Raw genomic sequence first — 26,513 nt, 5'->3', positions numbered from 1 at the left:
AATAAATTCACTAACTCCTTTAGTGATTATCTACCACAAAGGCATCAACAGGGTTGGAATCTAAGCATCTTGCCTTAGTATCTGTGTGACTTTAGGAAAATCATTTAATCTCTTTGGTTTTCTGTTTGCTTTATATGTCAAATAAAGCAGCTGGACTAGAACATATCTGAGATCACTTTCAGTTATAAATCTATTATCTAAGAGCTCTGAGTTTAGAGGGAGAAACTGTGGGTTCACAACCTAGCTTTGCCACATTACTACCTGTAAATTGTGGTCTGCACAGTTCAAATTCTGGTTCTACCATTTACAACCTGTGTAACCATAGGTAAGTCAACCAACTTCTCTGGGCCTCAGTCCCTGATCTGCAAAATAAAGGGAGTGGGCTAGATAATCACAAAGTCAGCATGGTAAAGTGGCAAGAACTCCAGAGTCAAAGGACTTGGTTTCAAAACCTGCCTTTGATACTTACTTCCTTTGTAAATTTAGTTTAGTAATTTAACTGCCTGGTTTTCAGATTCTTCATTTGTCAAATGAGGGGTTTGGACCAGATGGGCTCTGAGTTTACTTTTTTCTCTGGATCTATGACCTTGTCCCTTCCAATTTTAAATCTATGATCCCAAAATCAATAAGAATATAAGAATCACATGAAACTGGTGATGAGACCCTACAGTGTTTCACTCATTAAGGAAACTCCAAAAATGGAAGGGAAAAACAAATACCTGGAAATGAGGAAGGTGAAACTCATTCCTACTTGTATATATACCCTAAGCCCCTCATCTACCCAGGAAGCTAAGAAATGACTTACAATGTGCCAGATAAACTTGATCAGAGACTAAAGTCAAATACAAGTTTTTAATAAATTAAATGCGATTGATATCCTCAGCTGCCTCCTATGGCATGTTTCAGTATTTGTGTACTCCATAAGGTGACATGAGAATTTTAGCAATGTTGCCAACAGCTGTTCTTTCTGGACCTGTGACCCCTGTAGGGACAAATGGCAGGTGAAACGATTAATTGATGAGATTTTCATTTTACCAATTTTAATGTGCTTTTTAATACAAAATAGTTCTCTTGTTTATATGACAATGTATAATTACTATTTATTTTGGTTTAAATAACTGCTTAGTTTTCCCTGAAATTAAATTAAATTAAAAATTACCACATACTGTCTGTGGTCATTTAATAGAGACAGATGACATCATTAAGGTCTCTTGATAGGAAAGATATGATCCTTCACAACCACAAATTTCTGATCTGTTCAAAGTTTCTAGAAATCATATTATATTACATTACCATCACAATGACCTGTAAACTACATTAAAATACAAATATCTTTCCACACATAGGATATTCGAACTAAAGACAAGCCAAAATCTTTACTCAAAATGTTTTGTGAGTGTTCATTTATCTAATAGATCCAATGACAAATTTTTGGGTGGACTCTGTTACATGCTGAAATCATTCATTTAATTCCATCTACCTAGGCTCTTAGGGCATTGAGAAAACAGGTATAGCCTCAGCAAATGAGATGGAGGAAAGGAACCTTGAGTATTATATTTGAATAGAGTCTGAAGACTGGTTGTGTCCCAGATTTTATACTTACTAACTGTGGGACTCTGGGTAAGCCATTTAACCTTAGTTTCCTCCTCTGTAAGGTAGGAATAATATCATTTGCTCTATACCTCCCAGAGTTGTTTTGTTTGTGAGGCAAGTTTTCTGTAATGAAATATCTGTCATCTATCTATCTATCTGTATGTACTTTAAAGGAATACACACATACATACACATATATGTATATATATGTATATATATATAGATATGAGCTACCATTATCATCATTATCATTATATATACAAAGAGACACTTGCAACAGCTATCCATGTATAATGTTATATCCATCAATCAGTTCTAGTTATTGCAAGCTCCAGGATCTGTATCAGAGGGGAAAAGATAGTCTGTATTTCATGTGGCTGAATCTTCCATTTTAAACAAAATAGATGTTGATCAGTGGGTTCAATCAAGGCTGAAATTGAATGTGCTTTGAATGTCTTAAGAACCAATGAATCTACTGTTCTCACTTTGGGGACTATTCATAGAACATTAGTGTTGGAAAGGACCCTAGAGATCATCTAGTCAAAAATCTTCATTTCATGGATATGGAAACTGAGGCCCAGAGGGGTTAAATGACTTCCTCAGAGTCATGTAGTCACTGAGTGGATAGACACAATCTAATTAAATCTCATGTTCACAAAAATTTAACTACTAACATTTTGAATTTGAAAGAAGTTCTTCTATGTAGAATTTAAAGCCAAAACATGAAAGTCTGATCAAAGAAAGAATATTTGTAATCTCATAGGGAGGGTTTGCTATATCATAGCTCAATAACCAATAATTTTTAGAAAAATACAAGCTATTTGTGAGAGAAAATATCTACTCAATTCACAGACACTGATCTTATCAGGCATTTTTCAGTAGATAGTCATTTAATAGTCCCATGAAGTAAGAATTTCATTTCAAGAAAGGATTTTTTTTTTTACCATCTAATAAGATGGTAAAAATGTTTGAAATAGCTCTACCTTATACACAAATAGAATTTCATACAGGATATTTGCTAAGTAGAAAACATAGTATAAAATGAAGATGAATCACAAAAAGAAAGATTTATGTTCAAAGCTCATATATTGAAAAATTCTTCACCAACAGTAATAACTTCCAGATAACTAAGGATAGGGGCAGATTTTGACTCAATATAAAGAAAAATTCCCTAAAAATTAGAACAGTCTCAACGTGGAATGAGCAGGTAGTGAGTTATCCATCACTAAATTCTTCAAGCAGAATCTGGATGACACCTTGCTAGGAATGTTACAGAGGGGACTCCTCATCAGGTAAGGGTGGGAATGAATGGTTTCTGTAGTCACTTCTCTAAAATGGTGTCATTCTTGTTTAAATAGACAGAGAGCCTTCTGCAGAAACACTAGAGGGTGCTGCTGTCTTACATTTCTGATTACTTGGCTTCCTGTTTTCAGCATAAATCACCATGCACTAAATTGTGACAAATCTGAGAACATGGCTCAGCTCTCATATTACACTAATTGAACAATGCACAAAAACAATGCCAGGAAGAAATGGAAGGATAGCATGAGCCCAGTATCAGGAAGAAATAATAACACATTTTAAAATTAATGTGGCTTTTTATTAAACGCCTTTTTTAAACAGTAGTGATGAATGAAAGGCAAAGGAGAATGTCAAATGGGTGAGCTCCTATGGATATTTGTAATGGCTCATTAGATGAATTCTCTTGTGTGCCTCCCCCCTCCACACTTCTAGATGTTTTCCCAAGTTTTTGTAAAGCAACTGAAAATGAGAATGTTTTGAAACGGAGGCTTTCCAAATCTTAAACAAAGTCTCATTAGTTTAAAAGAAAACTCTCTTTCCTCCTCCCCCTGTTTCTCTCTCATTCCATCTCACACCCCTCTTGCTCATCTTTCCTATCTGTCTCTGTCTCTCTGTGTTCTTGTGCCTGTGTCTGTCTCTATGTCTAGCTGTCTGTCTTTCTGCCTGTCTCTCCCTTTCTCCTCCCCAAATCATTTGGCTACTTGGAAAATTGAAACACATATTGTAAAGCTTTTAAGGAAAATATGGAGAGCAGCGCTCTATTTAGAACAGTGAATCAGAAAGCCGGAACAGACTGGAAGTAATAAGTCCAATCTTCCATCCAATGGAAAAGTCTCCTCTACATCATCCCTGACATCTCATCCTTTCCACTCTGTCTTATAACCCATTTCCTGCTGGACAGCTCTGTCAGGAAATTCTCAAAACTACTTCCTTGCAACCACCACCATTCCAAGTCCTAGTTTGTTTTCTTTAGTAGCATTTAGAATAAATCCAATCCCTCCTCCCAACGATAGACTCTCAAATCTCTGAAAAGACTGTTTGTATCTCATGAAGGTTTTCTCTTCTTCACGTTAAACACACCCAATTTCATGAACTATTTCCAGGGATGTGGCCGTGGGTGGTGGTAATGTAGTGGTATCTATCTGAGAATGAAAACACCATAAAACTAAAATTAACCAAACCTGGCAGGAAAAAAAATGTTTAGATAAGTAACCAAGCAACATGTGAGTGGGAGTAAGCTATAAACAGAAGGGAAAAATTTATCACTGAGTAATTAAACCTAAATGTTATAATCACCTATTTATTGCTCAAGACTTTGCTTATCTGTGTGCATGGGTAGAAAAGGCTTCTATGTTTGTATTATTCTGTGAGTGGCTTCCCTGAAAGACATTTACAGAAACAAACAAACACCTTCATTAGACAGCATTTTTAAGCTGCATTCCTCTTTGAAGGGGCAGAGGGAAGCAAAGGAGAAGCAAATCCCAAGAAAATAAGCTAATATCAGGGATTACACTAAAATCAATTTCTAGGAGGTCAGGGCTGACTCAGCCCAATCTCTTACAGCTGCAGTGCTGCACAATTAGAATTGATGCTTAGAACAATGACCTAGAGGCCTCGCAACATCCTGAATCATCAAAGAAAGATTCAATTAGACTGAGGATTCCACACTTAGTAACAAAGGCTGGTAGAAAGCACACTGGTGAAGTAGACAAAATTTCTCTTTGGTACTGTCACGCTCCTTTTTCTCTGAACTCTTCCTAGTTCCCATGATGCCCCCCTCCCTTTTCTCTCAGTTGTGCAGTGCCCTATGCTCACAGCCTATAAACACCAAGTCTGTAAGAGGAATCTGGCATTAGTCATTTACACTCTAGTGGAAATTAAACCCAATGTTACCACTTCTTAGGGAGGAGGGGTGAGGAGTAGGAACCTCTACTTTTTTTCCTACTTTACTTCAAGACAACTCAAATGCCACCTTCTGTAGGAAGTCATTCCTGATCTACCTAGCTGCTAGGAGCTTCATCCTTCAGATTAGCTGACATTTCTTTTTTTCCTGTACCTAGATACTCACATGTTATCTTTTTCAGTAGAATGTAAATTTCTAAAGGACAAGAACGGTTTCATTTTTGCCTTTATATCTTCTGATCACAGTGCCTAGCACATAGTAGATTCTTACTCGATGCTTTTTGATTGATTTGCATATCAATGCACCTGTCATCACTGGATGAAAAGCTTTGTTGTCCATCAAAGAAACTTCAGGTTATATCATTTAGTTGGGAGAGATATTTGGGTATCAGGCAGGAGGCCCTTTGGTCTCTACATGTATAACTGGCCCTAATTAATAAGACAGAAGAAGTTACTAGCTTTAGACGTATTTGTGATAGAAACATTTTCCACAAAGGCTTATTCTCATTCATGCCTTAAAGGTGACCTTAGGTACTTACAGCATGTGCCAGCAGAGGGCAAACTCTACTAGATTCTCCCTGAATGGAGAGGCCTCAGGTACAGTCTCAGTAGTAGACTCTGCCAGCTCTCCAAAGGTCAGTTTCTCTAGCTAAGTTTTATGGGAGGCAATGAACCAGAGTCACATGGGATGAGAGGGCTTGGATGAATTACATTCTATACTATCAGGATGAGATCACACATATGTTGAATGAAGAAGTATCACAGTGTGAATTCAATTATCAAGAAGAAAATAAGACTTTTTGTTAATTCTCAGCTATATGGAAATCAAAATACCCTCATTTTATATATTTATAATTAAGATTTTATTAATCATAGATTTAACAGGGGTAGAAATTTCAACTGGTTTTCCTTGGATAAATAAAAAAATGCTTTTTGAGGTGCTAGTCTGTGGAGGAGTGATGACTTGAATGTCTTGGAAAACTGATGTAGGGAACTAAACTTGGGATAACCAGTTCCCAGATGTAGAAACTCCCTCTCCCAAATGAAGGTCAGCACCTTTTCTCCATCTTATACTCTTAGAACAGGGATTCTTAATTTTTTTTTTGAGTCAAATTCACCTTTAACAATCTGGTAAAACCTATAGCTCTCTTTTCATGCTAATGTTTTTAAATGCATCAGATAAAATGCATAGGATTACAAAAGAAACACAGGATTATCAACACACACATATTTTATTGTTCTAGTTACCTACCTATCTACATAAAGTTCATAGAAACAAAGTTAAAAACACCTGTGACTTTAGAGATGACTAGAGGACTGATGTGTCAGATATAGGACCTGAACTCAGGTCTTCTTGGTTCCCAAGCCAGAGTTCTATTCATTGTTGCTAACTTAAGAAAATTCAATTAGTAAGTCAAGACCAGTGACTATACCTCCAATAAGTCTTTCGCTCCAAGAGAGCAGCTCCTTTATGGAGCTTATTTCATAAGAAATCAAAACCATCTAAAAGGATTTGCTGGAAATGACACTCTGCAAAGGATTCCAGCTTGAGAAATATTGTTCTGATACTAGTCTTTCTTAAGTGTGAAAGGAAACAATGCTGAATTTGATTTGAGTAAAAATAATCACATTTGAAAGGATTAGATAGAACTACTTTATTCTCTATGGTTTTCTATGCTACAAAAGACTTTTCCTTTTAAATTAACTCTTCATCTTTATATGGCATTCCTAAACAAAAATAATGCTTCTCCCAAAGACTACCTGTAAGATTTAAAAGGAGAGGAGTTTGCTTAAGGTTAGAGGGAGAACATGCCATGAGTCTTTTTCTTTTTGTTATTTCCAGTGCACCAGAATGACCCACAGTGGAAAAAAGGCCCCCTTTCAGAAGTCTTTTCAAAGTTTTTCCATAGCTTGGAGGATCATATACTTTTTAAATGCCTAGTTTAATATGTTTATATTTTAATTTCCATTTTTAATCTCTATATACCTCTCCCCCAAGAGGCAGCATGGCATAGAGGATAGAGAACTGACATTTAATGTGGGCTTGATGCCAAGAAGATGTGGGTACAAGTTCTGCCTGTGATACATGCTGGTATGTGACTCTGGGCAGGTTACTTACTCTTTTAGTGCTCTCTAAAACTATGAGGCCCAGGGAAGATATGACTTGGAAGGTCCATGGGAATTTTCTTACATAGATTCCTATATCAACACAATCACAAATTCTTTCCCATCCCCTTTATTCATGTTGTCTGGGAGGTCCATAATTAAGTATTTGCTTGTCATTTTTCCTTTCCACATGGCGATATATGTGTGTGTATGTACGTATTTGGCAAAAATAAGGCTTACTCATTATAAATGCCTTATTATTTTTATATTGTAAGCCCACAAAGAGGGATAGCACATATTTTTCTATCATTAGTAGTGGTTTCTACATTGGGAAATGAATGCAGAAATTTTGTAACGGAGGTTTTTTCTGGTAGCTACTACTTCCTCCCTTTCTCCGTTAACTTCATTGTGCTATAAACTGGGGCTTAGCATGGGTGAGTGAAAAGGAAATGAGAGGAAAAAAGTAGATTAAAAAAAAAAGAAACTTCAGAATCAGAAAGACCTGGTTCAAGTCCTTTGCTGTTCAAAGGCCTTGACCTATCCTGGCTTTGTGACCATGGGCAAGTTGCTTAAACTTTCATGATGCAAACAACTCTCTGAAAGCATAAACTGCAGAATAATCCTTGATCTGCATTGGTAGAGGGAGTTTCCTCATTGGAAGTTTCATAGCAATAAATTAAGTTGGAGGGAGGGAGGGAGAGAAGAAAAGGGAAAAAAAAGAAAAAACTGACAAAAATTCAAGATATAATTATTAGGTCTTATAGAAATGACAGGCAAACATAGTCCCAAGTAAAACTTTATAGATACTCAAATTTATTTGATAATAAAATTAAGGACAATCCTCCAATAAAGACCTATTCTGTTATATTATGGTGGTAACACTGCCTTCTGGATAGCTAAGATATTCACTTTTGGGAACTACAGTTTAAGAAAGATATTGATAAGCTAGATAATATACACATAACAGTAGTAATTATTATTAAAATAAGTATAATATATAAGCACACATGACATAATAATATAGTATACTGTATAACAATGTAAAAATTAGAAATAATATTAGCTAGCATTTATATAGAGTTTGTGAGGTACTTAACAAATATTATCTCATTTTTTCCTTACCACAACTTTGAGAAGAAAGTACTATTATTATCCCCCACTTTACCAGATAAGGAAACTGAGGACAAGGTTAAGTGACTTGCCAGGATCACACAGGTAGAAAGTATCTGAGGCTATATTTTAATTCAGGTCTCCTAGTCAAGAGCTCAATTCACTATTCCTCCTAGATGCTAAGGAAAAACAACTAGGAAACCACAGGGTCATTGAATCTATGTAATATGAAGATTATATGAAGGAATTGGGGATGCTCAGCCTGGAGAAAAGAAGATTCATGGAGGTCATGGTAACAATTCTCAAATATCTAAAGTGCTATCACATAGAGTAGGTATTTTCCACTTTGCATCCAGAGAACAAAGTTGGGAGCAATGGGAGAAAATTTCAAAGAGAAATATTTTGGACTGATGTCCTACCAATTATAGTTATCCAAAGCAAGATGGCCTGTCTAGAGAGTTGATGGGTTCTCTCTTTTTGGTAATGAAGCACCGACCTCTGAGTTAGGCAGATGACATTTCAAATCTAGTCTCAGATACTTACTAGCTGTGCTATCTTGGGCAAGTCACTTAATCTCTGACTCACTTTTCTCATCTATAAAATGGGGCATAATCATAGTACCTTTCTCTCAAGGTTGTGGTAAGGAGAAAATGAGATAAAATTTGTGAAGAAATGGCAAAAAAATAGCACCTTCACAGGGTGGCTGTTGAGGATCAGATGAGATATTTGTAAAGCACTTGGCAAACCTTGAAACAACTGTATAAATGCTAACTCTCATTATTAGTGGAAGTCTTTAAGCAGAGGCTGGATGACCATTTGTCAAGTATATTCTGAAGGTACATTTTGTGTTTGGGTTGGATGAGATGACCATGGTTCTCTTTCATCTGTAAATTCTGAGTCTGTGATTCTGCTACACATGGTGAGTGCTCAGTCTGACAGGTGCCGTCAACTTAACAAATATGTACTAAGACCCATGATGTGGCAGGTCCTGTTGGCAAGGGGTATACAAAGGCAAAAAGGAAATAGCCCTTGCCTTCAAGGAGTTTACATTCTATTGAGGGCAGGGTGGTGATGGGGATATATATTTAAAAAATCCTAAAAGACTAAGCAGATGATGGGATTTGTCTGTCTGAGGATAAGCCTCACCAAGGTCAGAAAGGCTCATTACCAGGAAATTGGTCAAAAGGTGATGAATTATCTTTGGTCACCATGGTTTACTAAACTATTTGCTAAGGTATGGAGGGGTTGCAATCTGCTTGAATGGTGAAGGAAATACTCACGCTGGTGAAGTCATGAATCTCTGAAATACTAAAATAAATATAACAAAAATAGCAAGGAACTTAAGGTTCTGTTTCTGTACGAAGTTTCTTTAAATGATTATCCTGAGCAAGATATTAATAGGCATGTAAGTTGAAGAAATTCCTTTTTGTTTAATCCACAGGGAAAGAAACTCTCCTTCCTTTTGGGCAGGGGCTCTTAACCTGGGGTCCATAGACACCCTCAAAGAGTCTTTTGGTAGATTTCAACGGGTCTGTGAATGTGGCTAGGTAAGCATGTGTGTGTGTGTGTGTGTGTGTGTGTGTGTGTGTGTGTGTGTATACATATTTTCTTTTATTCAATTCTTTCCTTTGTAATTCTATACACTGGGTATCCCAAAAAGTCTTAGTACAATTTTAAGTTATTAAACTTTCATTAAGACTTTTGGGACAATCTTTATTGTGTTGTAAATGTTCAAAATCATTTTTCTGAGAAGAGGTCCATAAGTTTCACTGGATTGCCAAAGGAGTCCATGATACACAAAAAGGTTAAGTATCCCTGCCTTAGGAGCTGTCCTATTTGGGATACTAGAAATGAAATTGACACAACACATTCTTCTATTTGTTTTCATCCTGCTGTATTAGTGAGAGGCAGCACGGTACAGTGCAAAGACTTAGACCTAGAAGACTTGAAGTTCAAATACCAACTTCATTGCTTATCAACCATGTGATCTCGGACAAGTCAATAGGATTCAGAGCCTGATTTTCCTCATCTGTAAAATAGGGACAATGTAGTTACACTACCTATCATACCAGACTGTTTACCTTAAAGCTCTATGAAAATCTGAGTTATATTAGGAAGCTAATTTCTTCATATTTGTTCTTAACACCATTCTTGTCCCCACTCTCTAAGAATATAAAGACAAAAAAAAGTAAGACATGAGTTGATTCCTTTCTTTTACAGGGTTCTTGTCTATAGTTAATCAATTCAGGCCATGCTAGAGACACTCTAGTAAAAACCAGACATATAAAATCTTAGTTTGTAGAAGTAGTTTAAGCAGACATGTATTTACCAGAAAAAATAAACACCAAACAAGTTGATAGCCAGTATAACCAAGTTTTTCCTCTAGCTTCTTATCAAAATCTAACCTCTGATTCAAAGAGTCTTGTCCTTCTTGTATGGATTTTTTTCTGTTTACTGTAATCCAGCAAATTGGATGTCATTACATTAAAAAAAAATCCCAAGACAGATAGCCAATTTTTCTTGCAAATGCTATGCATTTCAATGTTTAATGAACACAGTGCATCAGATCTGTGTCTGGATTTACATTCTGAATCACATACATTAAATAAAAGAATGGCCAATCTTTCATTCTCTGCCCTCTCACTGCCCAGTCATACATACACACTTGCCTCTAAGTTAAAAACCTCTAGCATTTAAAGCTATAAATCCTTTCATATAGTTATGCATTTCTTAATCTTCTTAATTCTTCAGTAAACTCATTTGATCTATAGGCGAGTACTCATTCCAGAATGAAGTTTAATCCTTTACGCTACTCAGACAGTTGGCAAGCTCAATCACAAAGGCCTTCATCATTCGAATTCCTCCTCTGAGACAATCATTATCCTCTCTTAAACACAACCTCATACATTTGGTAAACTATGTGAAGGTCTAATCTGCCCTGTTAGCATGCACCAGCTTCTCTCTTTTAAACCACAAGACAATAATTGGAAATTCCAATTCATGTTCTTCATCTTGCCAAAAAAAATTGCAATAAAAGCCAACAATGCAGAGTCTCTGAAAGACTGCATCCCAGGATGCTCAATCCATTCTTTTCGGGCTAATTGCCACTGTCAAATCAATAAAGTGGCAATCCGCTTGGATGGCCAGAGTGGCAGTTGTGACTTATCCTGTTCAGTTAGTGCATTTGCACAAAATCTAAGTGGCCCTTTGGGTAGCAAGCTTAGCGGCCTATTCAGTGTATTAGAATGAGTGGCTGGTCTGGAAGTCAGACCTGAGCTCCAATTCTATTTCTGTCACTAACTGTGTGTGACACTGGTCACAACCTCTTTGTATGTTAGTTTCCTAATCCATAAATTTCAAGAGAGAAAATATTTTAAAGTTCTTAGTACAGCACCCAGAACATAATAGTGTTATATAAATGCTTATTCTTTTATTTTTCCTCTTCAGTGACATTATCTGTGTGATCCTTTCTAGATCTGAAGTTTTAGGCACTCAATAGTCTCTCTGTGGTCTCTTAAATTCAACAAGTATTTCAAAACGCCTACTAAACACTAGGGATACAAATAGAAAGAGATATAATGGTCCCTACTCTCAGGAAGCTTATATTTTACCAGAATATCTTAAAAACCTCTGAGGAAAAGATGTCATCAGGGAAAAGAATGATGGGAACACAGGATAGGCTGGGCACATGGCAAGGATCAGAGATGACAGAGAGACAGCTAGAGGGTTCCAATGGTATTCTCTGGATGTCAGGAGAGAGTGAAGAAGGACTCCACTACAGTGGGTGGACTTCCTGTACCAAATTTATGAGAAAACATAGACAAGAGTCACGCAGAATGGATAATGTCTTAATTTATCACAGGGGAGTAATTTAAGACAGTGAGAAAACTGTAATTCAACAGGGACAGAGCTAGGGCCTGTCTCTTTGGAATCCTGAAATAGTTATCTCTGGGAGGGAGCATACTTTCGACATCCAGGATGCTTTTGGAGTGCCAAAGGTACAGGTTCTACCCTCTCTTCTCCCCAAATCACCACTCCCCACATAGAGTCTAAGTGGAACAGCTGAGCAGCTGCATTAGGGGTGGTATTCAGGGGCATTAGCAACTTGGGTCTAAATCTAACACTTTTGAAAAGGAAGAGAGAAGTATTCTCTGGGGTTCCTGGGTACATGTGTATGTATCTGGCGTGTTGAAGTTAAGGGTAGATAAAAATAATATTAAAACACCATAAACAAATATTTTTTGAAAAGACATAGCCACTACTGAGAAAAAAAAATCCCCTTCCTTATTTACTTACAGGAGGTCCTGGAGGTCCTGGTTTTCCAGGAGGGCCTGTTTTGCCTCGCCTTCCCTTTAAACAAAAAAGAGAAATAGAAATCACAAATGTTATAGTTCCGGTTCTTTTAAGATAAGCACATTTTTCAAACAGGTCTGGTGACAGTATAAGTTAACCAAGATCAAAATCTTTCTAAATCCACACAAGTCTATATCACTGATCACACCATCAATTAGTTCAAAATATCACAGGCTAGTTCTTCACAATGATGCTAAGCAGTATCTTTGCATCATGTTAATTTTTATAGGCAACCTCCATTTTCTCTGCTGCTGTTTAAAGATATCTGCAAGATGACTTAATAATAAATTCCATTGCATCTGATAGTGCTTATCATTTGGAACTCACCAATGACTGTGTTGATCATACTAACCCATTTAACGATGACGGTGGCATATTGTGTATTAACCAACTTTTAAAAGAAATCTCAGATTATTTTCAGCTATTTCATTTGTGAGCTGAAATATTTTCTCTTTGCAAGTTAGTCTTTTTATTCTATTTTTTAAAAATTTATTTTATTTTTGAATTACGGAGCAAAACAAGTATTCCCTTAACACAGTACAATAAAAAACGATGATTACACATGAAACTGCAAATCTACCACGTACAACTTGCTATTCCCTCCAAATATACAGCAAAGTTATCATGTACATTTCTTTTTTTCTCCCCTTTCTAAAGTTATCTGTTAATTGATTTGGTTAGCAGAACCAGGAAGTCATGAAATTTCAAAGCTGTAAGGAACCTTGTGGGCTATGCACCACCCCATGACTCCCATAAAAGCCCTACTACAACCCATTCCTTCTTAAAAGTCTCCAGTGATAGGGAACTACTATCTATGAAGGCAGCCTGGTCTACTTTGGAGTTGTTTTAAATTGTTTGAAAGATTTTCCTTACATTTTGCCTAAAATCACCTCTTTTAAATTCCTATCACTCTTAGTTCTGCCTACATCCCTCTTCCAGAAGACAGCCTTTTGCATATGTGAAGACAGAGGTCATGTCTCCCTATATTATCTTTTTTCCAGTCTACACATGCCTACGTCCTTCAACAAACTCTCATTTACCCACGGACTTGAAACACTTCACCACTCTACCTGCCCTCTGCTAGATTCTTTCCAGTTTAACAATGTCAATTCTGAAACACGACGCCTCGAACTGAGCACAATGCTGCAGATGTGGTCTGATAAAAGCAAAGTACCACAGGGCTAAAAATCTTATTCTCAGAATCTCTGCTTCTTAATGCAGCCAAGATCATCTTCTCTTTTTGGCTGCCATGAAACATGGTTGACTTGTTTTGATCTTGCAGTCCAATAAAACTACAAGATCTTCTTCAGGCAAACTGCCTCTTTCATCTTGATTGGTAAAGTAGATTTCTGGAACTCAAGTGTAAGACAAAAATGTGAAAATTTTCCTCTAATAAATTTCATTTTATTAGAGTCAAACCAGAGATAAGGTCTATCTTTGGGGATATTTAATCACAGTGGACAGAGTGCTAGGCAAGGAGTCAGGAAAAGTAGAATTCAAATCCATCAGACACTTACAGTGTGATCTTGGACGAATCACTTAACCTTTGTCTGCCTCAGTTTCCCTAACTGTACAGTGAGAATAAAAATAGCACCTATATCGCAGGGTTGTGAGGATCAAAAGAAATGATATTTGTAGAGTGCTTAGAACACTGTTTGGCAAAAAGTAATTCTCCCCTAATCAAAACATGAACTGAGTTTGACAGTACACATATCATCGTCTTCTGCAAAGAAGGTTGGGGATCTTGCTACAGTTTAACAGTAACTACTAAGGAAAGGCATCCTATGCTTCTTAGGAAAGTGATGACATGAGGCTAAGACTTTGATAGAAGACTGGCTTTTTTGTCATTTAGAGGGCTGGACCTAGTAGCAAAAAGATCTAAGTTCAATGCTGACCTCAGATACTAATTATGTGTATGACCTTGGGCAAGTCAGGTAAACTCTGCTCATGTTCCTCTTCTCTAAAATGGAGTTAATAATAATATAATAGCAATAGTTAATAATAAATAGCAGAGTATAATAATATCCCAGGGTCATCGTGAGGGTAAAATGAGATAATATACATAAAGTTTTTTAGAAGCCTTAAAACGCCATAGAAATGCCAGTTATTTTACCGTTATTCCTGGCTCATGACTACAGTAATTATTTGATACCATTTCAATACGTAGAGAGAGAAGTTTAGCTACAGTTTCATCTATTCTGCCTCCTATAAATCTAGGCCTGGGAGCTATTCTGGTGGGTAGAAGATGTAAATGAGCATTAGGAGGAATACACATTTCAGTATTAGGAATCCTCAAAACAAGAACCACAAATAAAATCCATTATGGTGTCTGAGGTGGCACATTTCCTAAAACTCAATATATTGGTTCTTTTTGCAAACAAAAAGCAATTAGTCCCCCGTGGGACCAATCAATGATTAGACTTTATTTAGCACAAGAAAGTACCATAATTTATGAATTCACAAGCACACAAAGAGAGGTGGAATCGATGGCAGCTGAGGGAGTGATTTACTTGTCCTGCAGGAAAGAAGGCACGATTTGGGTTTGGTAAGTTCGAATCAAAGGTTCAACTTCTGTTTATCTTTCCTCCCAAGCAGGCATCTATATTGATTTGGGAGGAAAGGGGTAAAAATTAGGCAGATAATTCATCTAATTTTACCACAGGGATCATTTTTCAAATTAATCAGATGTCACAGTGACTGTGGTCCATGCTTCTTTCATAAGACACAGAGAAATAAAGCATTCACAAGTCCGCATCTGCACTACCAGGCATTCAGATCAAACTAAAGTCTCTTACAATAAATAGTGTGTAATGATGCGTGTGTGCATGCGTTTATGTGTATCTTCTTACTCCTCTGACTCATTCCTCTCTCAGTGTTTTCAGAACCCTTCCCTCCCCTCTCCTCTCCTTTCTTTTTCTGTCCTTGCCTGAGGTACTCTACCCAGTGGAAGGCACACTTCCATGGCAAAAGGCTGCCTTTTTTACTTTGGATTTACTGACTAAATGTCTTGCTCAAAGACCAAGCCTTAAACCCAATTTACTCTGGAGCTCATAGCTTGTACGATAGGTCCGTGACCACTTAGCACAGAGTGAACGTACCTTTTACCCAGGAACCCTGAGGGTCTGCCCCTCCCAGTTTGATTTTTTTTTTTGTTATTTTTTTTCTTAAGTCTATTCATTGAATGGATGTATCTCACTCAAAGTGAGAATCTGATAAGACCTTAGCCTAAAATGGCCACAGTTATACATTGCATCCTGGGTCATCTCCAGTCCTGATGAGTATCAGGTCATTGGACCCAGATAGCTCTGGAGGAGAAAGTGAGGCTGGTGACCTTGCACAGCCCTCCCTCACTCAAATCAAAGTCAAGTGCAAGTCATGTCATCATCTTGACGTCATGGTCCTCTTCAAGAACGAGGGATAAAAACAACAAGTTTTCAGCAATTTCCCAAGGCAAGATTTCTTTCCTCATATTTTACCTGCACCCGCACTGTGCAGAAAGAATAGCGTAGAAACCTCCTGGTACTCTGAGGACAACTTCCTCCCCTCTGCCTCCTGGGGTCACACCTCCTGCTCTGGGGAGGGGGGCTCTCCTACACCCCAACCCAGGTGCAAGAATTGTTAATTACAACTCTATGTAGTTATCTTCGAAATTAAATTATCATTCCTGGGCATTTAAACATTGCCGTCAAGGTGGATTCAAATTATTGAAATAATGTCTATTTTGTAGGAATTTCTTTTGTTTTATTTGATGTGTTGTACACAATATGAAAATGTTTATTTGATATTTATGTGTGAAATTAGAGGCAGCCTCTGATTTATGAACTAGCTGTGCTCCCAAAGGTAATTTGTATGTTGGCTGTTTGACACCTGGATACCTTTTCTCATAGAAACAGTGTTATTAGGAAACCAGGACAACCTCAAATCCTGTTTAATCTATAGAGTATCTGAAGTATAGTACTGCATTAACAGTATTCACTATGAAGCAAACCACCACTTTAAATAGTGTTCCTATGGGAAAATGTGTTCATATTTCCAGCATTAGCTGTAACACATCTCCTACTGCAGCTTTCTCAGGGAGGCTGGAGAATTTCCTATCATTTTACCCCTAGGCAAATAAGTGTATGTGACCTTCCCTAGTTTCAAACCTCTGGTGATATATCTCATGACTTCAGGCAGATGTTCCCTTGGTAGGGGGAGAAGAAAGTAGGGTGGAAGCAGGTATTGGGGTAAGGTTGGGAACAGGGAAGATCTGTGAGGGGATGAGGCAATATAATTCTCCACACCCTATCTTTTTGTCACACCCTGTCTTTTCTAAAGGCTCCAAAGGTTTGCTACTTTTCTCATTAGAATCCCTACTTTCCTTCAAAGCACAGCTCATGAACTACTTCCTATATGACGCTTTTCCTAAACCTATTTATTAGCCAGCTACTAGCTATGAATGCTCTCTCTCTCTCACTTGTTCTCTCCTCTCTTTCTCTCCCTCTCTCCTTCACACTCTCTGTTTCTGTCTCTCTCTTTGCATTATATTTTGAATTTATTTACTTGTGTATATCTTGTATACCTTCAATAGCATGACAAGCTCTATAAAGTCTGTCACTCTCTGTTTTGAGTTACTGTCCCCTTTACATTCACTGTGTTCCTGCCAGACTGCACTTGCTGCTCATGCATGACATTCTATTTCCTGTCTCTGTACCTTTGCTCAAACTGTTTCCTATACCTGAAATGTTCCTCCTCTACTCTGCTTTAAAAAATCTCTCATTTCTTTTAAATCTCAACCTCAGTGCTATCTCCGATAGGAAAACTATCCTAATCATCCCTGCCTGGCCCCAGTTACTAGTTCCTTACTCACCTCTTTCCCCAAAAGTCTTTGTATCTACTTTGCATATATTTTATATAACCTAGTATGTGTACCTGTTAGACCTCCCAATAGCATGTAAGTGCCGTGGGGCAGGGGCTATTACTGACTGAGGACAGGTTTCATTTTTGTCCTATGTAATGTAAAGATCTTCCCTGCCCATTAATGTGAAGCTTGATTAGTGGAGGCCTGTTTTGTAGGAAGGCTTGTAACTTTTGTTAATTAATGAGTCATTAATTAACCGAGTCAACAGGGTCGTGGTGCCCTCTGGCTCTGAAAAGTGTATATGTATTTTGGAAGAAGGTTAGTATGCCAGATGAGACTCTGGGAAGACGCTAAGGAGCCCTCCCCTTGAAAACCCAGACATTTCTGGTAACTGTGTGTATGTAATGGCCAGACAGTTGGATCTGTCTGCTGATCTGTGATGTATGTATTGCTTATGGTCACAGTCAGAAGCCCTGTCTGTTGGTCTTCATTTCTCTGCTCGTATTTTCTCTGTTGGTGAATGTAATTAAAGAAGATTGTTGACCCCTCAAAAGTTGTTTTCCTTTTGTGCTGGCAGGCCATCCTGGGTGTGTCAGGGTGCTTGCTGCTACATCCTAGTAACCATATTGACTGATACAGCATCTAGAATTAAACTGAATTGAATGCCCTTTGGAATATCAGCATCTGCTGCTTCTGGCCAGAGTTTCTTACCTTCCCTGCCCTATGGTAGAAGCTCCTTGGTAAAACAGAATGAAGCCTTGCAGCTACATCCTCCCATTTTTGAAGTAAGAATGCAGACTTTAGGGAATATTCTAAGGTTTTTTGGTTTGTTTTTTAGTAAAAATGGGAAGCATGCAGTAGCTAAAAAGGTTGCCTTCTATCCCAGTCTTTCCTCTCTATATTATCTATCTACCTAGATATAGATATGTATACATATACAGATATAGATATATATAGATAGATATACCTATAGATATGCACACACATATATTTTACAATTACATGTTAAAATAATTTTTAACATTTGTTTTTTAGACTTTTGAGTTCCAAATTCTCTCCCTCCTTGCTTCAATCCCTTGTCCCCTTAGTTAGGAGGCAAGGAATTTAATATCAATTACACATGTACAGTCATGTAAAACACATTTCCATATTAGTCATATTGTGAAATAAAACACAGATTTTAAAAAAATAGCAAGAAAAAGAAAGTAGAAAGTATGCTTCAGTTGAATTCAAATTCCATCAGTTCTTTTTCTGGAAGAGGGCAACATTTTTCATCATAAGTCCTTTGGAATTGCTTTGTCTCAGTGTATTGCTAAGAATAGGTAAATCATTCACAGCTGATCAGCATACAGTACTGCTGCTACTCACCTCTCTTCTCCCTTCTGATTCATCCTACACACATACTCATACCTGTAAAGATATTGCTCCTTCAAGAATCATCAGTAATGCCTACCAAGCGAAGTTCAAATTCTTTTGCCTGGCAATCTCCTTCCTCCCCGTAATCTACCTGTCTAGTATTGTTTCATACCATTTTCTTTTCTTTTTCCTTCCTTCCTTCCTTCCTTCCTTCCTTCCTTCCTTCCTTCCTTCCTTCCTTCCTTCCTTCCTTCCTTCCTTCCTTCCTTCCTTCCTTCCTTCCTTCCTTCCTTCCTTCCTTCCGCAATCTGGGTTAAATAACTTGGGGAGGGTCATACATATAGTAAGTGTCTGAGTCCAGATTTTAACTCAGGTCCTCCTGACTCCAGGGCTAGCACTCTATCCACTGTGCTACCTAGCTGCCCCACTTCTCCCATACACATATTCATGTAGACCGCAAGCCTGCCTTGTACTTTCCTCTCTTGGTGTCCTATATACATGTTCTTTCATGAATCTGGAGGCAGGTATGGATAATAGAGATATTGAAGGGATAGTCAATCCAGTAAGCATTTATTAAGCATCAACTAAATGCCAACCCTTTGCTAAGCACTAGGGTTACAAAGAAAGGAAAAATAAAAAAACAAAAAGAAAAAAATTTAAAGTCCTAGATTTTAGGAAATTCGCAGTGTCATGAAGGAGACAACATGCAAATAACTTTGCACAAACAAGAAATATACATGTTAAATTGTAAATAATCTCAGAGAAAAGACACTAAGAATGAGGTGGAGTAGGAAAGATTTCTTGCAGAATGTGGGACTTTCACTGAGACTTGAAGGAAGCCAAAATGAAGAGGGAGAGTTCTAGACAGGGAAGACAGCCAGGGAAAATTCCCAGACTCTTAAGATGGAATATTTTGTTTGAGGTACAGCAAACTAAAGTCAACAAACCTAAGGCCAAACCTCACTGCCTATCACTACTCTTCCTCACAATTACCTGCTGATTTTCTGTTTATTTTCTAAAGCTTGACTCAAATGCCATCTCCTTCATAAAGCCTTACTGGATTCCCCTGGTCAATTCCCATCTTAACATTACAGGGCAATTTGATGTTCGTCTTAAAGGCACTAATCTTCATTTGAGAGAAAAGGTTGGAAAGAATTTTAAAAATTATCTAATCTAACTTCCTCATCTTGCAAATAAAGAAGCTAAGGGACAAACTCAAAGCAGTAAGTAGTGGAGACAGAATTCACATTGAAGTTCTCTCATTCCAAAACCAATCCTCTTTCTGCTACAATTACAGGGACCTATGTACACATTATTTTCTCCTATTAGATTGAGTATGAGGGCAAGGACCATGTTTATCCAAATTCTCTAATAGACCCAATATTGAGCATAGTGCTTTGCACACAGTAGATACCTAAAAAGTGTTTGATTGAATTAAACAAAATTGAATTGTTGAATCTTTCCTGTATTTCTCTCTTTCTCATTTGCCATTGCTATTTTTGCCATTGTAAACACCCTTGAATACCATAGGAATGAGGTGAGAAGCTACTAGAGTTAGGCAAAGTGGTTCATCTAAGGCAGTGGTATGGTCTGCAGCAGAGAGAGAGGAAGGAATTTGAAAAGAGAGAGAGAAATGTCCTGTAAAAAGCTGTAAGAAAGGGGAAATTCCTATGCTCAGTTTGCTGAAGCAGTCATTCCTGGGTAGCCGTTTGTAGATGAGATGCATTATAAATCAGGTATTCATTAATTAGGAAATGCTTGTATCTCAGAATGGATGAAAGTAAAACTTTTGCAGCATTTTGATAAGTATGTTAATCTATAACACTTTCATGGGGATTAGAATATTGGATATATATATACACATACATATGAACATGTATACATTTACAATCCCAGGTAAATATTGGGAACCTTAGAAATGCTTTAATATATTAATTATATTCTAACTTTGTATATAGTAGGCATGACAACTTTTATTTTCCCCACAATGGAGTTGGAGATAATCAGACTGTAATATAGTATTTGTCTATTAAATTTGACTGAAAGCTTTGGTTAAGAATTTAGAAAGGGCTAACTGGACAATTCTAAACAATGCAATCCTTTAGTGTTTCTATATCCTGCCAAGATCACCTTTTACCTATCCCAGAACAGCAGCCCTCCCTAAGTAAGAGGACTGGGCTAAAGTTTGTAAGGAAGTGACTACTTTTTAATATGATCATGTTTGGACTCAGAGAAAAATGCTTTTGCTAGCAAATTCTACGGAATATTTTGGAAGTTACATGGTATTCCCCTTCTTAAAATGATAAGCAATTTCCAGTTATTGACTTAATGCATGGATGACTGATCAGAGTTTTATTCTTTTTTCTCTTCTAAGTTGGGGGAGAGGGAATAGGCCAAAGGGAGAAAAATGAATGCTTGTTCATTGAAAATAAAAATAAATTTTTAAAAAATGAACCTGAGTTCAAATTTTGCCTCAGACATTACCTGTGTGATCCTGGGCAATCACTTCAACTCCTAGCCTCAGTTTCTTTATTTGTAAAATGAGGACAATAATAATACCTACTTCACAGTGTTGTTGCAAAGATCAAATAAGATAACGTATACAAAGCATTCAGCACTCCTTAAAGTATTATATTTAATGCTAGTCAATATTATTGTTTATGAAAATCAAATAAGCCAATATATGAAAATTGCTTCGCAATCCTCAAAACATTAGCTTCCTTTCCAGAACTCTTCATGGGGCTCCTTCCATTGTCACTACTTGTTATTAGTTAGGCAGACCCAACAAATTTTATTACTAGCCTAAGCAAAACAGTATTCTATAGGTAGATTTGCTACAATAAAAAGAACTTATATGGCACAAGGCAAAACATCCAATTAAAATAAATTATGGATTATCTCAAGGTTTGTATTATCTATGCTACCATTCTCCTCCATTAATGTGGGTTTGGAAGGGGAAGAATGTTAATAAAGAATTAATTTATATGTCACTGATATTCCAATACTGAAACCTGACAAACTTTTGAGGGTTTAACAAATAATTAGTGGGGGGGGGAATGTAATGCTTCACTCCCTTGTGGGAAGTGAAGACCTCACAGATTTTCTAATACAGCTATTGGCTTTTGTTTGTGTTTACACGAGTGAAATGAAGATGAGTCATTGAAGAGACTTTGAATCATAAGGATCATCCATCTGTATAATTCCATCTAAGAATAAAAACACAATCAACATGGGCTTTCCCCCCCAATAGTATAGTTTTGCTCAAATTATCCAATTATCTTAACTCTCTAATCCACTTGGTCCATGTAGGCACAGTTAAAAAGTCATGAAAGGATGCTACAATTAGTCCAACAGAACAAAAAAAAGCTATTGCAATAAATAACAGCAAAGAAATTTCAAGAATTAAAAACCTAATCTTCACAGGATGACTTGGAGCACACTAGTCCGTGTGTCTTAAATTGGAAACTTGTTTCATAAGCATTCAGTATTCTAAGAGCTTAGAGAAATGAAGAATGCCAATAACAGATGACTTGCTGAGCTGGCAAAATTTTTGTGGTATGATAATTATGAAGACAAAGTTAGAGTAACAATATGGCTTAAATAAGTTTGGTATTCAGGACCCGAACTGGTAAAAGGATACACCTGCTGGAATAGTCCTTCTAAATGGCTGGGTTTCACTAACACAGCTGACTCTTTTCAAATACTTTCTTGTTCTTAAGTGATTCTGTGTGTGTGTGTGTGTGTGTGTGTGTGTGTGTGTGTGTGTGTGTGCGCGCGCGCGCACACTTGTGCATCAGCTCAGTCTAAACAAGGTATCAAGAAAGTGTCAAAGAAAAGAAGACAGCTTTGATTGGCACCAACATCTGTAAATGAGGAGTCAACTGCACAGGAAAACATTACAAAATACCTTGGGAGTTGAAAATCTCTCTCTCTCTCTGTCTGTCTCTGTCTCTCTCTTTCTCTCTCTTTCTCTCTCTCTCTTTCTCTGTCTCTGTGTCTCTCTCTCTTTCTCTTTCTCTTCCTCTCTCTTCTTGCCTCCCTCAGTATGAACAGGACTAAGATTTACGTCGGATGTAAACATCTTCATAAAAGCATCTTTATAAAGCAAGGGTATAAAAAAAGGGAGTGGAATGTTTGTTTTTCTAAAGAAGACATTGTTGTTGACCAGTTGTGTCTGTTTCTTCATGATCTGATTTGGGATTATTTTTGGCAAAAGTACTGGAGTAGTTTACCCTTCCTTCTCCAGCACATTTTATAGATGAAGAAACTCAGGAAAACAGGGTTAAGTGACATGCCCAGGGTCACACAGATAGTACATGTCTGAGGTCAGATTTAAACTCAGGTCTTCCTGACTTCAACCCCAGTGCTCTATCCATTGTGCCACCATCTGCCCATTGTTATATTCTTGACATTATTTTATTCCATATTATATATATTTCAAAATATTATAATAGCATTAATCCTTGGACATAAGGTCAAGTACCCTATATAGCAGATCAATTTCTCATCCTTGTAAGAGCCAGATGAACAAATATATTGACTAAATTCAATTCCACCAACATTGGTTAACTACCTACTACATGCCAGATATTTTGCTTGGTGCTGGGGCTACAAAAGTGAAAAATTACAAAATTCTGTAAATTATTCTGGCAATGTTTTAATGGAGGGATTATGAGGAGGGGAAAATAAGAGTGGAAAGACTTGTGAAGAGGTTACTGCAATAGTCCGGGTGGTTGGTAATCAAGGACTGTGTAAGGGCCATGGCAAAGGAAGAGAGAAAAAAGATGTGAGAGATATTTCAGTTTGGGAATTCACAAGATGTAGGAACTAACTGAATTCTAGAAGCAGTCCAATGCATTTCCTTTATAACTCGAAATAAGAATCAGTGCATTGTAAGCTTAATATTCATGTGCTTTTGTAATCTCATTAGGGAAATTAATACATTTTTTCAATTTAGTATAGCTAGAAATCAGGATTTGTTAAAGCTGTATAAAAAGGAAAGGGTAATGTCTTCTTTAATTTAATTGTAAGGGTTATATAATGCTTGGCAGTTTTCAAAATACTTTTCTCACAATATTTCTGTCAGGTGGGTTGTATAAATATTTATATTCCTACACCATAGATAAGGAAACTGAAACTCAGGGAGATTAAATGATTTTCCCAAGATCAAAAAAAGATTGGAACCAAAATCTTTTGAATCCAAGTCCAGCAAATGATATTTCAGAAAGAGTTGATTCTTTCCAATAAATTGCACTATCATCCAAAACTACTCAGAAAATCTCCCAATATCAGTTTGGAAACTTTCACTATAAACTATTCTTCAACTTCTTTTTCATGATTTTTTTTTGCCCCTTCTCAATGATATTCATCAAAGGCAGAAATTCTTATCAAAGCATGCTCTTTTTTACTACTGGCAAAACTTTTAAGGTTGGGCATTAAATCAGAATCACAGAGTTTGAGAGATGGAAGAATCCCTAAGTGGTCTTCTAATCCAACCCATACACAAAAAGGAAAACTCACTATAATGTAGCCAACAAGTGGTCATCATTCAGCCATTGCTTAAAGACTTTCAATGAGGGGCAACCCACAATTCCTCATTCCACTTTTAGTTAGATCTAATTGGTAGAAAGTTTTTCCTGATATTAAGCCTAAATTGTCCTTTACACACATCCATTGTTCCTAGTTTTGCCCTCTGGGGCCAAAGAAAAAACTCTAATCCTCTCCCACATGACAGCCCTTCAAATATTGTGAACTTATGGGTGTCTCAGTGGCTATTCTCTTTCCTTTTTTTTAGTTACTCTACATGGTATCTAACTTAAGATAAATACATACATACATACATACATACATACATACATACATGTATATATATATATACATACATATATATATATATGTAGTCTCCCTCTTTCATCTGTTTTAGTTTAAAGTCCTTTTGATTAGATTTGCAAGACACCTGGCAAGGATATTCATATCAGTCTTTGTTGGGTGTACTACATCTCTAGGCAGGAATCTGTCATCATATTTTGTGCTATGATCCAGAAATCAAAATCCCACTTTCGACTACCATATTTTTAGCTTCTGTTGTTTTCCAAACTAATTTTTCTCTTCTGTGCCCCTTGTCTTCAAAGGACAGAGAAAGGAAAACACAATCTTTGCTCCTATGGTCTTCAGGTTCCTGCCCAAGACAATAATCTTTAGCAATATTTTTATGTTCCTTCTGGTAGCATTATGTGTGCCCACATAAATGACCATAACTGGATAGGTGTCATCCATTTTGATAAGACAATAATTGGACCATTCATTGCTGCATTCAGGTTGACAAGTTTCTGCTTCAGTGTCTCTGAGCAGGGAATCACCATTCCTCCCTTTCTAATCCTTCCTGAATGATCTTTGACCTGAAATCCATTCCCTAATATCTCTGTGTCCATTATGTTCTCTAGATTTTTTTTGTATGAGTTTTAAAATTCCTAGCTTGTCTTCTAGTATGTTTGAAAGCACTCTGTTCCTACTTTCAACTGGAGTGCATTCAGATAGTGCAAGTCAACTTAAATGCTAGCCAAAGTTTAGCATAATTTGGAAGGTAAAGCACTTGGAAAATTCACAATAAATAGTACATTTGAAAATTCAGTTGAAATCATTTGGGAACATCCCTTTGGACTGTGGGCCACTGGTTCTCGATTACTGAAGATAATGAAATCTTTACTGTCTAAGCAGTCCCATTCACATGTATTCACATGTATATTATATTTATTAAACTGCATTTGTTTGATGTCTATGAACATAATACCTACTGTGCTCTAATATCCACCTGTTCCTTTTTTTTTAAGTTGAAAGAGGAACCATTCAAACAATTGTGCTGATTAACTTTAATATTTATCATGAAGTGCATGATTAATAAATGTTTAAGATATAAGCAAACTGTATTATACAGGGAATCCTACAAGGCATATAAAAGGAAATTAATAATTTAATGAACTTGTACTCAAGAGGAAAAAAGTGTTCTTGAAACATGTCAGGATAAATTTTCAAGGGAGAGGCCTAATTAGTAGTGTCTGAAGCATATGTCATCACATTTTGAAAACAGGAACTAGTCCCTGTGGAGAGAGGGGTAAGTTGGATTTTAAAGCCTTAACTACTCAAGTTAATATGTATGATTAATGAGCAGTATGTCAGCCAACTGGCCTAGCTCAAATGAAAGACTTTGTGAAGAAAAAAAAATGAAAAGGATGTGCTTATATGCATGGTAACACCATGATTCCAAAAAAGAAAGTACAATTTATAGACTGCTGGTTGGTATGATCAAGCCAAAATCAAGAACTCATATTCTTCACTAGGAAACCTTTCCTCTACTTGGAAATATTTTATGATTCTATGTCAAAGATATAGGGGCCAAATTTTCCTTCCTATAATTAAAGGATGTGCTACATGACTGAAGTTCCACTCATTTACAAGTGACTGTGGTGGGAAACTAATGAAAGAAATGAGCCCCTCATATCAGAATATGGTTGAGAATTCTAATGAAAAGAAAACACATAAGCCCGAGAAATCTAAAATACAGTTTCCTTCATGAAGCAGGAACAAATCTCTAATCTGGTGATGGGAGACAATTGCCTAGAAGACACGTATTTTTAATGGTAAAAGGGCTATGAGTCTGATGGACATCAAAATTTATTGACGTGATGAGAAACTTTAATCTGTCATCTTCAAATACTGTATAATAAATACTCGGGTATTTAGAAACATTTAGATGACTGACTAAATTTCATTAGTTTGTTGTTTTCTACTCTTTCCTCCACTCCCATGCAGAACTTTTGTTCAATTCCTCAAGCTCATTGATAACCAGTAGATTATCAATCAAATAGAAAATTTCCATGAATTCCCATGAAGCAATTTAAATCTTAGGATAGTTGTTTTTTTTTTTTTGTGCCAATTAGAAATCAACTTCTAA

The 26,513-nt window shown here is 36.8% G+C and overlaps 1 protein-coding gene across 1 annotated transcript in view; it reads right to left on the bottom strand.

Moving 5' to 3' along the window:
* Positions 1-26,513, bottom strand: part of COL19A1 (collagen type XIX alpha 1 chain) — a 408,633-nt gene that overhangs the window by 146,953 nt on the left and 235,167 nt on the right. The window contains exon 18 of the mRNA XM_072642569.1: positions 12,310-12,363. Within this exon, the coding sequence (XP_072498670.1) occupies positions 12,310-12,363 (54 nt within the window). The remainder of the gene's footprint in view (positions 1-12,309; positions 12,364-26,513) is intronic.

Source organism: Notamacropus eugenii, chromosome 2 (assembly GCF_028372415.1).
Source record: "Notamacropus eugenii isolate mMacEug1 chromosome 2, mMacEug1.pri_v2, whole genome shotgun sequence".
NCBI lineage: Eukaryota > Metazoa > Chordata > Mammalia > Diprotodontia > Macropodidae > Notamacropus > Notamacropus eugenii.
The sequence above is the reverse complement of the archived record's forward strand: the minus strand, read 5'-3'. Positions and strand labels throughout refer to the sequence as shown.